The sequence below is a fragment of the Hyla sarda genome (genome assembly GCF_029499605.1).
Source record: "Hyla sarda isolate aHylSar1 chromosome 1 unlocalized genomic scaffold, aHylSar1.hap1 SUPER_1_unloc_4, whole genome shotgun sequence".
NCBI classification, from domain to species: domain Eukaryota; kingdom Metazoa; phylum Chordata; class Amphibia; order Anura; family Hylidae; genus Hyla; species Hyla sarda.
In genome coordinates this window covers 510905-528247 of record NW_026607590.1, presented here as the reverse complement: position 1 = coordinate 528247, position 17343 = coordinate 510905, and the positions used below count along the sequence as shown (strand labels likewise).

Sequence of the window (17343 nt, the reverse complement as noted above, 5' to 3'; positions counted from 1 at the left end):
GCATATATCATTGTGTTTGTTACTCATTTATGTCTATAACCTAATAACCAATAAATCTGCATACTTTATACCTGTGTATTATTGTATATTGCAAAACTACATCCTTAAGCGTTAATATCATCCCGTCATAAAAAGAACTTGTTGATATCTGAGGAAATAGTCGGACTCAGATGTGAATTGTAGAGATGAGCGAACTTACAGTAAATTTGATTCGTCACAAACTTCTCGGCTCGGCAGTTGATGACTTTTCCTGCATAAATTAGTTCAGCTTTCCGGTGCTCCGGTGGGCTGGAAAAGGTGGATACAGTCCTAGGAGACTCTTTCCTAGGACTGTATCCACCTTTTCCAGCCCACCGGAGCACCAGAAAGCTGAATTAATTTATGCAGGAAAAGTCAGCAACCGCCGAGCCGAGAAGTTTGTGACGAATCAAATTTACTGTAAGTTCGCTCATCTCTAGTGAATTGTATTGATTAGCTTTGTCTACAATTCACCAGGTCATAATTTAGATATTTTTAATAATTTTCAATTGTTTTAATTTTTCCTAATTAATATTTTATGACCATAATTCATAATTGAGTTATTACCGCACGACAATACATACAGATGTGTTATTTGGATTCTATTTGCATTTTGTAAAACAGACATTTCTGTAGGTGTACAACAAGATGTGCTTTCCGAGTAAAACATTTCCCACATTCAGAACATGGAAACGGCTTCTCCCCTGTGTGAGTTCTTTGATGTTCAACAAGAGTTGATTTCTTAGTAAAACATTTCCCACATTCTAAACATGAATATGGTTTTTCCCCTGTGTGAGTTCTCTGGTGTTCAATAATATTTGATTTAGAAGTAAAACATTTCCCACATTCTGAACATGAAAATGGGTTCTCCCCTGTGTGAACTCTCTTATGTTTAACAAGCCAGGATTTAGAAGTAAATTTTTTTACACATTCTAAACAAGAAAATGGCTTCCCTCCTGTGTGAGTTGTTTGATGTTCAACAAGATTTGATTTTTTAGTAAAACATTTCCCACATTCTGAACATGGAAATGGCTTCTCCCCTGTGTGAGTTCTCTGATGTTCAACAAGCCGTGATTTAGAAGTAAAACATTTCCCACATTCTGAACATGAACACAGTTTCTCCCCTGTGTGAGTTCTCTTATGCTGAACAAGCCATGTTTTAGAAGTAAAATGTTTTCCACATTCTGAACATGAAAATGGCTTCTCTCCTGTGTGGGTTGTTTGATGTCCAACAAGATGCGATTTCTGAGTGAAACATTTTCCACATTGTGAACATGCAAATGGCTTCTCCCCTGTGTGAGTTCTCTGATGCACAACAAGATCTGATTTAGAAGAAAAACATTTCTCACATTCTGAGCATGAAAATGGCTTCTCTCCTTTGTGAGTTCTCTGATGTGTAACAATACTTGATTTCTGAGTAAAACATTTCCCACATTCTGAGCATGAATATGGTTTCTTTCCTGTGTGAATTCTCTGATGTTCAACAAGCCGTGATTTAGAAGTAAAACATTTCCTACATTCTGAACATGGAAACAGTTTCTCCCCTGTGTGAGTTCTCTGATGCTGAACAAGCCACGTTTTAGATGTAAAATGTTTTCCACATTCTGAACATGAAAATGGCTTCTCTCCTGTGTGAGTTGTTTGATGTCCAACAAGATGTGATTTCTGAGTGAAACATTTTCCACATTGTGAACATGCAAATGGCTTCTCCCCTGTGTGAGTTCTCCGATGCACAACAAGATCTGATTTAGAAGTAAAACATTTCCCACATTCTGAACATGAAAATGGCTTCTCTCCTGTGTGAGTTCTCTGATGTGTAACAAGACTTGATTTCTGAGTAAAACATTTCCCACATTCTGAGCATGAAAATGGTTTCTTTCCTGTGTGATTTCTTTCATGTCCAACACCCCTTCTGTGACTTTTATTCTGCTTACCACCCTGAGAAGACAGGACCTGTATATAAGGATGAGATGACAGATCTTGGCTGTGAAGGGCTGAGGGTGTATCTGGGATAATGGAATGTTCTTCATATGTATCTTGTGTGATATCATCATCTGCTTTATAATCTGAAGATATAAGATTCTCCTCTGATCTCCTGCTACAAGAATCTGCAGAGAATAACACAGATTTTATTAATAACTGTGCCCATATTTATAGTCTTTTTAGAAGAACATTATAAGTGCAGCATGTGACATCATGGAACCTTCTCCCCGTCCTCCCAATAATAAATAGTTAATGTAGACATAATATAGGGTCTTCAGGTCACATACACCCCACTCCTGGACCCCATCACACCCCGATCCAGCAGCAATGAACAATCCATAGGGCACAAATCAGACGACAGCCGAGGCGGTTCAGAGCCCCCAGCAATACAGAAGTGCTGGGAAATATCCCAAATTATTCCTCTAGTCGTCTACATGGAAATCCTGCTGACTATATAAGATGGAGACAACAGAGACAATAAAAACAACAGCGCAAGGACTTTAACCCCTTAATGACAATGGACGTTAATGTACGACCTGGTGCGGCAGTACTTCGTGCACCAGGATGTACATTTGTGTCCTGTACATGACAGTGAGTATCGGAGTAGTACTCGCAACATGCACGGCAGGTGCTATCAGCAACAAGGGAACCGCCGGTAATGGCGGACATCAGCAATAGCGCTGATGTCCACCGTTAACCCCTCAGATGCCGTGATCAATACAGATCACGGCACCTGTGGCAGTGCGGCACTTGTAATAGCTGATCTGATTGTCGGCGGCACGGAGGTCCCCTCACCTGCCTCCACCGCTCTCCCGGGATCTTCTGCCCTGATCTTCCTTCCAGCAGACCAGAGCAGAAGATCGCTGATAATACTGATCAGTACTATGCCTATGTATGGAACGGAACAGCATTGACAATCTAATGATTGCTATAGATAGTCCCCTATGGGGACATAATGAGTTAAAAATAAAAGTTAAAAAAAAAGTGTAAAAAGTAAAAACAATAAATTTAAAATCCACCCTAAAAAAATGTAAATCATTATTTTCCCCTATTTTACTCAAAAAAGTATAAAAAAAAATAATTATTAAACATATTTGGTATTGCTGCCTGCATAAATGTCCGATCTATCAATGTTAATGATCCCGGTGAACAGCGTAAACATAAAAAAAGTACAAAAAATTGGAACAAAAAAAAAAACTACAGGTCATGGTGCAAAAAACTGAGCCCTCATACCGCCCCATATACGGAAAAATTAAAAAGTTATAGGTTGTCCAAATAGGGAGACTGATTTTGTAAAAAAAAAAAAAAAAGAAAAAGTTTGAGATGTTTTAAAAGCCGGACAATAATAGAAAAGTGTATAATCATGGGTATAATTTTCATCGTATTGATCCACAGAATAAAGAACTGTAAAGGGTACAGTGTGAAAACCAAACCCTCCAAAATCAGCAAAATTGTGGTTTTCATAAAAATTTCCTCACAAAAAAAAAATTGGGGTTTGCCGTACACTTTATGGTAAAATTATTGATGTTATTACAAAGTACAATTGGTCGCACAAAAAAACAAGCCTCTTATGGGTCTGTGGATGTAAATTTTAAAGAGTTATGGATTTTAGAAGGCGAGGAGGAAAAAGCGAAAAATAAAAATAAAATTGGCCTGGTCCTTAAGGGGTTAAAGACAAAACGCATGCTCAGTATCAATAAGGGCCACACTTTGAGACCATGGATCTAAAACATAATCCTGTCCGGCTGCAGCATCATCTTTGTCCCAGCTGAAGCACAGACCTGGCAGGACTAGTACTCCTCTGTGCTCACTCCTGTCCTATCAGACTGCAGCATGAAAGCAGAGAGGAGGGGGTTACAGAGCCGCCTGCAGTGATTGGATAAAGAGACCTGGCACAGCAGACCCAGGGAGGAAGTGAATGAATGGTGAGTGAGGGCGGGCTCAGTGCTTGCCTCAGACACTCCCTTTCCTGAACAGTGGATGTCAGAATAAGTGAGCAGCAGAACAGAGGGATTTGTAAGCCAAATACAGAAGACAAATAAAAAAGACCTGTATAGCATCTGGATGACCTAGTGAGTAACATATATGAACATTATTTTTTTCTGTGATTACTGCAGCTGTGACTGAGTAGAATCTGTGACTCTTCTCTGTATTTAGTGGTTACTACTCACCTGGGTGGTTACCTGTAGGAATGTCCTCCTTATACTGCTCATCACCGCTCACATCTGTCTCTTCTTCTTTCTTTTTGTCTGTAGCATTAATATAGATAAGATCTTTCCCTGTAGAAATGTCCTCCTTATACTGCTCATCACTGCTTACATCTGTCTCTTCTTCTTTATTTATGTCTGTAGCATTAATATAGATGAGATCTTTCCCTGTGGGGCTGTCCTCCTTATACTGCTCATTACCGCTCACATCTGTCTCTTCTTCTTTCTTTATGTCTATAGCATCAATATAGATCAGATCTTTCCCTGTAGGAATGTCCTCCTTATACTGCTCATCACCGCTCACATCTGTCTCTTCTTCTTTATTTATGTCTGTAGTATTAATATAGATCAGATCTTTTTCTGTAGGAATGTCCTCTTTATACTGCTCATCACAGCTCAAATTTGTCTCTTGTTCTTCCTTTATGTCTGTAGTATTAATATAGATCAGATCTTTTTCTGTAGGAATATCTTCCTTATACTGCTTATTACTGCTCACATCTGTCTCTTCTTCCTTTATGTCTGTAGCATTAATATAGATCAGATCTTTTCCTGTAGGAATGTTTTCCTTATACTGCTTATTACAGCTCACATCTATCTCTGGAGCATTAATATAGATCAGATCTTTCCCTATAGGAATGTCTTCCTTATACTGCTCATAACCGCTCATATCTGTCTCTTCTTCTTCCTTTATGTCTGTAGCATTAATATAGATCAGATACTTCTCTGTAGGTAAGTTCCCCTTATACTGCTCATCACCGCTCACATCTGTCTCTGTAGCATTAATATTGTTCGGATCTTCACCCTGATTCATAAGATGTGGAAGAAATATTGTAAAAGTCATCAGACAGTAGGAGAAGTCACGTGGGATGTTATAGATGAGCAGGAGATGAGGAGTCATGGAGGGTGAGGGGACTGACCACAAGAGCTTCACAGCCCTTCTACAGATCATAGGGAATATCTCCATCTACCTGATCATCCTGTGGAAGAAGAGGACGGGGACACCTCTCTGGTGCTGTTCTCTTACTGGATCTGACTGTAGGGAACACATACAGAGACTGAATTCATTCTTTACATACAAATAATGAGAGGACGTGTGTATATAGTCATGTCTATTACCTGGTGATGTGAGGGGCTGCTGATCCTCCATCATCACCTGATCATTGTACTGATCCTTGTGTCCTTCTACATACTCCCACTCCTCCATGGAGAAATAGACCGCCACGTCCTGACACCTTATAGGAACCAGTATTGTGAATAAACATTTAATTCTATACAATTCCAGGATGTTATATGGAGACATTTGAGGGGATATTCCTGCACATGATTTATCTTCTTGCTCTCGGATGATGAGGTGAATACTTGTCGGGGCAGATCCTCTATATTATGGTCACATGTCCCGAACTGACCGCATGTCTGATGATCCAGCTGTCAGTTCAGGTCATTAAACCCAAAGTGCCCGTCCCATGGAGTGTAAGGAGTTAAGTGATATTTCATAGTATCACTGCTCCCCTCCCCCGGGACTATATAGATGGCTGCTTACTGTCTGGCCCCTAAGGATAGAATTGGCAGTGCTGTGCGCCACTTAACCCTAGCTAGACTGGTTGTTCTTATCCCAGCGAGTAGAAGGGACAATAAGCAGCTATCTGTATAGTGTGTGGCCCCAAAAAAGTTAAGGCAATGCATCACCACCATTTAACTCCTTCATGGCTGACTGGGCAGGAGGTATATAATGTATAGCCATGGGCCCAGCTCCGGAGCAGGAGATGCATCAAATCTGACATATCTTCTGCTCTTGTGCAGGAAACCCCTTTCAGAGCAGGGACACCTGTCATTAAAGTGATAAGATTTGGAGGGGAGGGAGGCCGCTGCCAGTCTATGAAGCACAGTCAGGAGTTCAGCACGATTCATAGCCCCTAGGTCCTACCTGCTATCAGCATCTGGGACTCATTGCTAATGCCGGACATCACCAATGCCAAAAATCTATTTCCGGTAGCTCAGTGGAGCTGATAAGGACACCCACAGTGAAATAGCGGGGTCCTGGTCAGCTGAGAGAAGGGGTGGAGGTCCCTAACCTCGCTCCACGCTGTCTGAACGACGCTCCAATCCTGCAGGCAGCCTCAGCATCACAGCATTGATCAGTGTATGTAATCTATAGATTCCATGTAATAGTCTACTACAGGGACTAAAAAACTGGGAATAAGGTAAAAAGAACATTAACTTAATGTGAATAAGCCCCTCCCCTAATAAACTATTGAATCTTCCCCATTTACCAATTATTATTTTTATAAAAACATATACACATGTGTAACCGCACGGTCAATGGCGTAAACGTAAAAAAACACCACTTCATGGACCAGAAAAAATTCATAAAAAGCGATAAAAAAGTCTCATCAAAACTAAAGTGGTTCCGATAAAAATTACAGATCACAGCGCAAAAAATGACTTTCATACATCCCCGTATACGGATTAATAAGAGAGTTATAGGGGTGAAGGTAGGACAATATGATGCATAATAATTTTTGTACAAAAAGTTAGAATATTTTTTATATTTTAAAAGTGATAAAATAAAATCTATATAAATCATTTATCATTGTAATCGTTTGGACCTACAGAATAAAGAGAATTATTACCGTAATGTGCACTGCGTCCAAACAGAAGACCCCAAATTTTAAAAATCTGTAATAAGATTTTAAAAATTTTAATATTTTTTTGGCCCTTGTTTTGCAGTAAAATGAGTGATGTCATTACAAAGTATAAATCTGTGGTGCAAAAAACAACAACAAAAACAACAATCCTCTTATGGGTTTGTAAAGAGGAAATTACAAGCCTTATGCCTATTAGAAAGCGAGAAGGAAAAAAGTTAAAATCGCTGTGTCCTTAAGGGGTTAACAATCAAAACTGCCGAGTCCTGAAGGGGTTAATAGTACAAAAACCATCTGACAGCCTCCACATGTGACCACACACATACCTCCACCTGCAGACTGTACATGAGCCGTGTGCTTACAGGACCTGCGATGATGTCACCGTCATGTGATCAGTCACATGGAGGATTCACATGATCAGGGGCTGCTGCTCTAGGCTCATCTGCTCAGTGTATGCAGGACTCTGCTGTCATATGACCATTATCACAGGTCCTTCACCCGCAATCCTGCACTGTTGAGCTCCGCCCACTCCTGTCACATGATCTCCCCACAGGTCCTTTAGCCACAGTCACATCTAGGCTGCTAAATTTGCCCGCAAAATGTACTGGTCACATGATTGCGACATCATCACAGGTCCTACACCTCCAGCATGTAGCAGATACAGAGCAGGTCCTGGTGGGGCAGTCACTGCTGTTGTGTTGTGTGTGGAGATTTCTCAGAGCAGCAGCCCCTGATCATGTGACTCCTCCTCCTCCATGTGACTGATCACATGACGGTGACATCATCGCAGGTCCTGTAAGCACACGGCTCCTCTACAGATACAGGTATGTGTGTGCGGTCACCATCAGATCAGGATTATTGGGGATGTTTATTATTAACCCTTAAGGACACGATGTATATTTACATTCTGTGCCCCATATGGGACTTTGAGGTGAGCTCAGGAGCTATAAGCAGCCAGGACTCACCACTAATGACGCTTATCACCATTAACCCTTTAGATTCTGTGATTAAAGTTGATTGCAGGATCTAAAATTAGTAAAATGCAGTTGTTGGGGGGCGGAGTCTAGATCAGCTGAGATGATGGCCGGAGGGCCCCTTACCGTGCTCTGTGCTCAGATCGGTGCTCTAAGTATACAGACACCTCCACAGCCTGTATAAGCCGAGCACCGATAACACTGATCACTATGGCAGAGCGTTATTCAGGGTTTGTAATAGAAGCCCCTCCCCTAATAAGTTTATATCCCATTTTTGTAATAAAATAATGTAGGTGGGCGTGGCTTAGACATGGCGCTGTGCGGTTGTTTTTCTAGGGAGCGCCGTGCCGACCAGCAGTTGTTTGCCTGATTTCCTGCCTATACTGCCCCCCAGGGGATGTCTGGATGGTGAAGGTATCAGGTCACTTACCCGCCCATCCTGTCACCTGATCAGTCTCTTTTCTCCGGGTATCAGCCACTTCTTCCATACAGGACTATGTAAGCATCAGGTTTTTTAAAGTTTTTCCTGCGCCCCTATTATTACTTAAGACAGTGTTTCCAAACCAGCGTGCCTCCAGCTGTTGTAATACTACAACTCCCAGCATGCCCTGACAGACAAATGCTGTAACAGCTGGAGGCACCCTGCTTGGGAAACACTGACTCCGGTGGTGGCCCAGACCCTGCGTGTGTAACGGTATATGATGCTCGGCCTCTGCTGCAGGTAATAGCAGGTTCTTCCGGGGGGACATATCACAATTCACATAAAATCCTGATGTAATTGTGATGTATATTGTGCCCCCTAGTGGACACATTTCACTATTCTTCATTGGACAATGTCATATTGAATCCCTCTATTCTTCTCCCTGCTCTGATGAAGACGTTCTGAATACACCGCAGCCTCAGAGATTAGGAGAAATGGATTCACAACGTCTTCAGCAGAGCAGGGAGAGCGACCTCAGAAGACCTGGAGGACCAGAGCGCCACCACTGGACGGGAGAGGGGAGTGCGCTCTAGTCTCTTATTTTACAGCCCTCGGACAATGGATTTTGTTTTATAGAGAAATCTGAAAACTCCTATAATGTCTCCTCAGATGTTTCCCCAGATTATCTCCAGGAAATGGATTTTATTTCTCCATAGAATCTGGTGCGGTTTATCATCGTCTCCTCTTCTTCCCTTCAGGTTTCTCCAATCCAGGATCCTCTGCTGATATCTTCTATATAAGAGAATTCTCCTGGATGACCCATCAACCATGGAGAGAGACAGGAACAAGATGGCCGACAGGATCATAAACCTCACCCTACAGATACTCTTCCGGCTTACTGGAGAGGTGAGGGATTCTGGGAGTGATGTCACATGACCTCATTCTTATCTATGTAATAACAGATGGATATGACAGGAGAGGTGAGGGATTCTGGGAGTGATGTCACATGACCTCATTCTTATCTATGTAATAACAGATGGATATGACTGGAGAGGTGAGGGATTCTGGGAGTGATGTCACATGACCTCATTCTTATCTATGTAATAACAGATGGATATGACTGGAGAGGTGAGGGATTCTGGGAGTGATGTCACATGACCTCATTCTTATCTATATAATAACAGATGATATGACTGGAGAGGTGAGGGATTCTGGGAGTGATGTCACATGACCTCATTCTTATCGATGTAATAACAGATGGATATGACTGGAGAGGTGAGGGATTCTGGGAGTGATGTCACATGACCTCATTCTTATCTATGTAATAACAGATGGATATGACTGGAGAGGTGAGGGATTCTGGGAATGTATGTAGTGATATTAATGTGTCTCTCCATACACAGGATTACACAGTAGTGAAGAAGTCCTCTAGTGGGCGCTGTCGGGCCCCTGTGTGTGAAGGATTGGGAAGAACCCTGAGCCCAATCCCGGGGCCCCCACCTCACTCCCTGATACATGAGGAAATGGATGAACAGAAGATCCGAGAACTCATCAACCAGATGATGGAGCTGCTGACTGGAGAGGTGACACTGCTGGGACATTATACAGTAATGGAGGGGTCTGGTGATGACTGGAGAGGTGACACTGCTGGGACATTATACAGTCATGGAGGGGTCTGGTGATGACTGGAGAGGTGACACTGCTGGGAATGCTGGGACATTATACAGTAATGGAGGGGTCTGGTGATGACTGGAGAGGTGACACTGCTGGGACATTATACAGTAATGGAGGGGTCTGGTGATGACTGGAGAGGTGACACTGCTGGGACATTATACAGTAATGGAGGGGTCTGGTGATGACTGGAGAGGTGACACTGCTGGGACATTATACAATAATGGAGGGGTCTGGTGATGACTGGAGAGGTGACACTGCTGGGACATTATACAGTAATGGAGGGGTCTGGTGATGACTGGAGAGGTGACACTGCTGGGACATTATACAGTAATGGAGGGGTCTGGTGATGACTGGAGAGGTGACACTGCTGGGACATTATACAGTAATGGAGGGGTCTGGTGATCACTGGAGAGGTGACACTGCTGGGACATTATACAGTAATGGAGGGATCTGGTGATGACTGGAGAGGTGACACTGCTGGGACATTATACAGTAATGGAGGGGTCTGGTGATGACTGGAGAGGTGACACTGCTGGGATATTATACAGTAATGGAGGAGTCTGGTGATGACTGGAGAGGTGACACTGCTGGGACATTATACAGTAATGGAGGGGTCTGGTGATGACTGGAGAGGTGACACTGCTGGGACATTATACAGTAATGGAGGGGGTCTGGTGATGACTGGAGAGGTGACACTGCTGTGACATTATACAGTAATGGAGGGGTCTGGTGATGACTGGAGAGGTGACACTGCTGGGACATTATACAGTAATGGAGGGGTCTGGTGATGACTGGAGAGGTGACACTGCTGGGACATTCTACAGTAATGGAGGGGTCTGGTGATGACTGGAGAGGTGACACTGCGGGGACATTATACAGTAATGGAGGGGTCTGGTGATGACTGGAGAGGTGACACTGCTGGGAATGCTGGGACATTATACAGTAATGGAGGGGTCTGGTGATGACTGGAGAGGTGACACTGCTGGGACATTATACAGTAATGGAGGGGTCTGGTGATGACTGGAGAGGTGACACTGCTGGGAATGCTGGGACATTATACAGTAACACCACTGGAGGGGTCGGGGTGATGACTGTATCATTATGTGTCAGGTTCCTATAAGGTGTCAGGACGTGGCGGTCTATTTCTCCATGGAGGAGTGGGAGTATGTAGAAGGACACAAGGATCAGTACAAGGATCAGGTCATGATGGAGGATCAGCAGCCCCTCACATCACCAGGTAATAGACATGACTATATACACACGTCCTCTCATTATTTGTATGTAAACCAATGAATTCAGTCTCTGTATGTGTTCCCTACAGTCAGATCCAGTAAGAGAACAGCACCAGAGAGGTGTCCCCGTCCTCTGGATGAACAGAATATGGAGGTCATTACTACAAAGAAAGCTCTGGACTATATTAATACTACAGACATAAAGGAAGAAGAAGAGACAGATGTTAGCAATGATGAGCAGTATAAAGAGGATATTCCTACAGGGAAAGATCTGATCTTTATTAATGCTACTGATATAAAAGAAGAAGAGACAGATGTGAGCGGTGATGAGCAGTATAAGGAGGACATTCCTACAGGGGAAGATCTCTTCTATATTAATGCTACAGACATAAGGGAAGAAGAAGACTACACAGATGTGAGCAGTAATGACCAGTATAAGGAGGACATTCCTACAGGGAAAGATCTGATCTATATTAATGCTCCAGAGATACCGTATATACTCGAGTATAAGCCGACCCGAGTATAAGCCGAGACCCCTAATTTCAACCCAAAATCCCAGGAAAAGTTATTGACTCGAGTATAAGCCTAGGGTGGGAAATACCTCATCCCCCCCTGTCATCATCCAGACCCGTCATTAACATCCTCATCATCCCCTTGTCATCATCCCACACATCCCCTTGTCATCATCCCACACATCCCCTTATCATCCCACACATCCCCCCTTCATCATCCCCTTGTCATCATCCCACACATCCCCCCTTCATCATCCCCTTGTCATCATCCCACACATCCCCTTATCCCACACATCCCCCCTTCATCATCCCCTTGTCATCATCCCACACATCCCCTTGTCATCATCCCACACATCCCCCCTTCATCATCCCCTTGTCATCATCCCACACATCCCCTTATCATCCCACACATCCCCCCTTCATCATCCCCTTGTCATCATCCCACACCCCCCCCCTTCATCATCCCCACCCCCCTTCATCATCCCCTTGTCATCATCCCACACATCCCCTTATCATCCCACACATCCCCCCTTCATCATCCCCTTGTAATCATCCCACACCCCCCCCCCCCCTTCATCATCCCCACCCCCCTTCATCATCCCCACACCCCCCCCCCTTCATCATCCTCTTCTCATCATTCGCCCTCAGTGGTCTTCAACCTGCGGACTTCCAGAGGTTTCAAAACTACAACTCCCAGCAAGCCCGGGCAGCCATCGGCTGTCCGGGCTTGCTGGGAGTTGTAGTTTTGAAACCTCCGGAGGTCCGCAGGTTGAAGACCACTGCGGCCTTCAACATGCGGACCTCCAGAGGTTTCAAAACTACAACTCCCAGCAAGCCCGGGCAGCCATCGGCTGTCCGGGCTTGCTGGGAGTTGTAGTTTTGAAACCTCCGGAGGTCCGCAGGTTGAAGACCACTGCGGCCTTCAACATCATCCAGCCCCCTCTCACCCCCTTTAGTTCTGAGTACTCACCTCCGCTCGGCGCTGGTCTGGTCCTGCAGGGCTGTCCGGTAAGGAGGTGGTCCGGTGAGGAGGTGGTCCGGGCTGCTATCTTCACCGGGGGCGCCTCTTCTCCGCGCTTCCGGCCCGGAATAGAGCCGTTGCCTAGACAACGACGCATCTGCGTCGTTGTCAAGGCAACGTGACTATTCTGAGGCCGGGCCCGAAGCGCTTAGAAGAGGCCTCCCCGGTGAAGATAGCAGCCCGGACCACCTCCTTACCGGACAGCCCTGCAGGACCGGACCAGCGCCGAGCGGAGGTGAGTACTCAGAACTAAAGGGGGTGAGAGGGGGGCTGGATGATGTTGAAGGCCGCAGTGGTCTTCAACCTGCGGACCTCCGGAGGTTTCAAAACTACAACTCCCAGCAAGCCCGGACAGCCGATGGCTGCCCTGGCTTGCTGGGAGTTGTAGTTTTGAAACCTCTGGAGGTCCGCATGTTGAAGACCACTGCGGGTGGGGGAGTTCACTCGAGTATAAGCCGAGGGGGGTGTTTTCAGCACGAAAAATCGTGCTGAAAAACTCGGCTTATACTCGAGTATATACGGTAATAGTAAAAGTGGAAGAAGAGACAGATGTGAGCGGTGATGAGCAGTATAAGGAGGACATTCCTACAGGTAACCACTAAATATATAGAAGGGTCACAGATTCTATTCAGTCACCGGCTGCAATAATATTTTCGGGAAGTATTGGTGTAACTAGAATCTCTGGGACTTCAGGGTAAATACTATCCCCTCCCCCCTATATTGACTCTATATCAGTCGACTTGATACCATCACCACTACATAGTGACTGAATAATACCGCCATACTGTTTATGAATCAAACACATTATATACAGACTAATATTATTCCATATAGAGACCATATAGCAGTAGATCCCAGCAGTGACTAACAGGTGACGTCTTCCTGGAGTCGTTCTCTTCCCTTTTGTACGCTGAGCGGACTCGTGTTGTAGTAACTCTGCATAGATTCCATGTCTTTAATTGTCCTGGACACTTTCTTCTGCCCCAAAGACCCCGAAAAGCCTTAGTTCAGTTAGCCCAGCTATGGGTCCTACCAGGGGTCAGTCAGCGACAAAGAAGCTGCAAACTTATCCCGCACCGCTACACAAGATGGCGCTGGTACCTTCCAAAGAATCCTGAGGAGAGGGGATAAGTGTCTGATCGTGAGGGGTCCGGCCGCCGAGACCCCCCCCCCCCCCATGATCTCCTGCCCAGCACCCCAGATCTCTCCAGGCACAGGTGACCTCCGCTCCGTGCAGGGATTACTGTCCACTACCGCACCAAGAGGTGCCCGACATGTCTCTCCATGAATCTCTATGGGAGAGCCGGAGATATACAAATGGGATGCCAGGCAGGAGATCGCGGGGGTCTCAGTGGTCGGACCCCCCCAGTGATCAAACATATATTCCCAATACACAGGATTCAAGGCCACCGTAGGACACCCAGCAAGTTCCGTGCATGAGCCTTTTTCTGATGAATGGTATGTGCACTGGCCCTTAACCCCTTAAAGAGTACCTGTCATCATCAAAAACTTTTAATATGTTGTTCATAATCATTAATGAAGAGATATTGTAATATATCTTCATTAACCCCTTCCCGCTATTGGACGTATGCATACGTCCAGGCGAATTACACGTTCGCGCAAATGGACTTATGCATACGTCCAAGCAATCTCCTGCTCTGCCGCGGGCAGCGCAGGAGATCGCGGGTGGGACTCAGCTGTCAATCACAGCCGGAGTCCCGCCGCAGCTGCCGGGGCCGCGATCGTGCCGGTCCTGGCAGCATTAACCCCATAGATGCCGTGATCAGTTCTGATCACGGCATCTATGGTGTTTGCAGGGGGAGCGCTCTCCCCCTGCCCATCAACGGCGGCGCCGCGATAAAATAAGGGGGATCGGGGGTGTCCAAGACACCCTCGATCCCCCTTGAAGAGATAGGAGTGAGGTGGCAGGGTTGCCACCCCTCCTATCCCTGCTATTGATCGGCGGAGCGACCGACCAATAGCAGACTGGGGGCGGGGGGGTTAAAGTTTGGTTCCCCCCGCTATGCCCACCCATCGGTGTCGGGGCACAGCGGGGGGAACCGTGTAGTAGCGGCGGCAGCGGCGGTCACTTACCCGGCGGCGGCTGTGATCATGGCGGCGGTGGAGGTGAGTATGACGCCGCGTGTCCAGGAGTCTGTTGCCTAGCAACATCTGCAGGGCGACAGTTTGGAGAGTGGTCTCTAAACTGTGGCCCTCCAGATGTTGCAAAACTACAACTCCCACCATGCCTTGACAGCTGTTTGCTGTGTTGGCATGCTGGGAGTTGTAGTTTTGCAAGATTTAGAGGGGTTCAGGCTGGAGATCACTGACAGTGGTCTCTAAACTGTAGCCCTCCAGATATTACAAAACTACAACTCCCAGCATGCCCAGACAGCAGTTTGCTGTCTTAGCATGCTGAGATTTGTAGTTTTGCAACATCTGGAGGGCCACAGTTTAGAGACCACTGTCAATGATCTCCAGCCTGAACCCCTCTAAATCTTGCAAAACTACAACTCCCAGCATTCAGAAACAGCAAATGGCTGTCTCGGCATGCTGGGAGTTGTACTTGCGTGCCTCCAGCTGTTGCATAACTACATCTCCCAGCATTCCCTTTGGCAGTCAGTACATGCTGAGAGTTGTAGTTCTGCAACAGCTGGAGGCACACTGGTTGGGAAATACCGAGTTAGGTAATAGTTTCTATTACCTAACTCAGTATTTTCCAACCAGTGTGCCTCCAGCTGTTGCAAAACTACAACTCCCAGCATGCACGTTCTGTCAGTGCATGCTGGGAGTTGTAGTTTTGCCCCCCCCCCCCTCCCATGTGAATGTACAGGTTACATTCACACTGGCGGCGGATTACAGTGAGTTCCCTGCTTCAAGTTTGAGCTGCAGCAGCCGCAGCTCAAACTCCTAGCGGGAGACTCAGTGTAATCCGCCGTCAGTGTGAATGTAACCTAAAAACAGTACACTAACATAAAATAAAGAGGAAAACACTACATATACACACGTACACTGCCCCCCCCTCCCCACCACCCCTTCCCCCTCAATAAAAATGAAAAACTTATCCTACAGCAGTGTTTCCAAAACAGAGCCTCCAGCTGTTGCAAAACAAAAACTCCCAGCATTTCCGGACAGCCATTGACTGTCCAAGCATGCTGGGAGTTTAGCAACAGCTGGAGGCACCCTGTTTGAGAATCACTGGTGTAGAATACCCCTATGTCCACCCCTATGCAAATCCCTAATTTAGGCCTCAAATGCGCATGGCGCTCTCACTTTGGAGCCCTGTCGTATTTCAAGGCAACAGTTTAGGGCCACATATGGGGTATCGCCGTACTCAGGAGAAATTGCCTAACAAATTTTGGGGGGCTTTTTCTCCTTTTACCCCTTATGAAAAGGTAAAGTTGGGGTCTACACCAGCATGTTAGTGTAAAAAAAACATTTTTGTACACTAACATACTAGTGTTGCCCCATACTGTAAAATTTCACAAGCGGTAAAAGAAAAAAAGTCTCCAAAATTTGTAACGCAATTTCTCCTGAGGACGGAGATACCCCATATGTGGGCGCAAAGTGTTCTGGGGGCGCACAACAAGGCTCAGAAGGGAGAGTGCGCCATGTAAATTTGAGGTCTAAATTGGTGATTTGCACAGGGGTGGCTGATTTTACAGCGGTTCTGACATAAGTGCAAAACAATAAATACCCACATGTGACCCCAATTTGGAAACTACACCCCTCACGGAATGTAACAAGGGGTACAGTGAGCATTTACACCCCACAGGTGTCTGACAGATCTTTGAAACAGGGGTCTGTGAAAATGAAAAATAAAATTTTTAATTTGCACAGCCCACTGTTCCAAAGATCCGTCAAATGCCAGTGGGGTGTAAATTCTCCCTGCACCCCTTATTACATTACGTGAGGGGTGTAGTTTTAAAAATGGGGTCACATATGGGGGGTTCCACTGTTCTGGCACCACAGGGGGGCTTTGGAAATGCACATGGCCAAATTCTCTCTCCAAAAGCTCAATGATGCTCCTTCTCTTCTGAGCATTGTAGTTCGCCCCCAGTGCACTTCACGTCCACTTATTGGGTATTTCCATACTCAGAAGAGATGGGGTTACAAATTTTGGGGCGTATTTTCTGCTATTATCCCTTGTAAAAATGTAAAATTTGGGGGAAAACAAGCATTTTAGTGTAAAAAAAAATAAAAATTTTTTTTTTACATATGCAAAAGTCGTGAAACACCTGTGGGGTATTAAGGTTCACTTTACCCCATGTTACGTTCCCCAAGGGGTCTAGTTTCTAAAATGGTATGCCATGTGTTTTTTTTTTTCTGTCCTGGCACCATAGGTGCTTCCTAAATGCGGCATGCCCCCAGAGCAAAACTTGCTTCCAAAAAGCCAAATGTGACTCCTTCTCTTCTGAGACCTGTAGTGCACCAGCAGAGCACTTTTCATCCCCATATGGGGTGTTTTCGGAATCGGGAGAAATTGGGCTTCAAATTTTGGGGGGTATTTTCTGCTATTACCTTTTTTTAAAATGTAAAATTTTTGCTAAAGCAAGCATTTTTGGTAAAAAAAATTATTTTTTTTTTACATATGCAAAAGTCGTGAAACACCTGTGGGGTATTAAGGTTCACTTTATCCCTTGTTACGTTCCTCAAGGG

The 17343-nt window shown here is 45.2% G+C and overlaps 2 protein-coding genes across 2 annotated transcripts in view; one reads left to right on the top strand and one right to left on the bottom strand.

Moving 5' to 3' along the window:
- Window positions 1-592: 592 nt before the first annotated feature.
- On the bottom strand, window positions 593-5619 carry LOC130298208 (oocyte zinc finger protein XlCOF6-like). The gene is made up of 3 exons (XM_056551123.1): window positions 5615-5619; window positions 4173-4258; window positions 593-2126 (listed from the first exon to the last, which is right to left on the bottom strand). The coding sequence occupies exons 1-3, from the start codon at window positions 5617-5619 to the stop codon at window positions 610-612; spliced, it is 1608 nt and encodes a 535-aa protein (XP_056407098.1). The 3' UTR covers window positions 593-609.
- Window positions 5620-7574: 1955 nt separating this feature from the next.
- LOC130298199 (oocyte zinc finger protein XlCOF7.1-like) overlaps window positions 7575-17343 on the top strand; it is a 177927-nt gene continuing 168158 nt past the window's right edge. Inside the window, 6 exon segments of the mRNA XM_056551116.1 lie at window positions 7575-7674; window positions 9004-9151; window positions 9649-9828; window positions 11030-11156; window positions 11241-11641; window positions 13209-13275. Of these exon segments, the coding sequence (XP_056407091.1) occupies window positions 9074-9151; window positions 9649-9828; window positions 11030-11156; window positions 11241-11641; window positions 13209-13275 (853 nt within the window). The 5' untranslated portion in view covers window positions 7575-7674; window positions 9004-9073.

Bases quoted from the DNA above. Each gene is read 5' to 3' on its own strand.
- LOC130298208 (XM_056551123.1), bottom strand. The intron at 2,127-4,172 runs GTGAGTAGTAAC...TATTCTCTGCAG, and splicing joins TCCTACAGGTAACCACCCAG to ATTCTTGTAGCAGGAGATCA.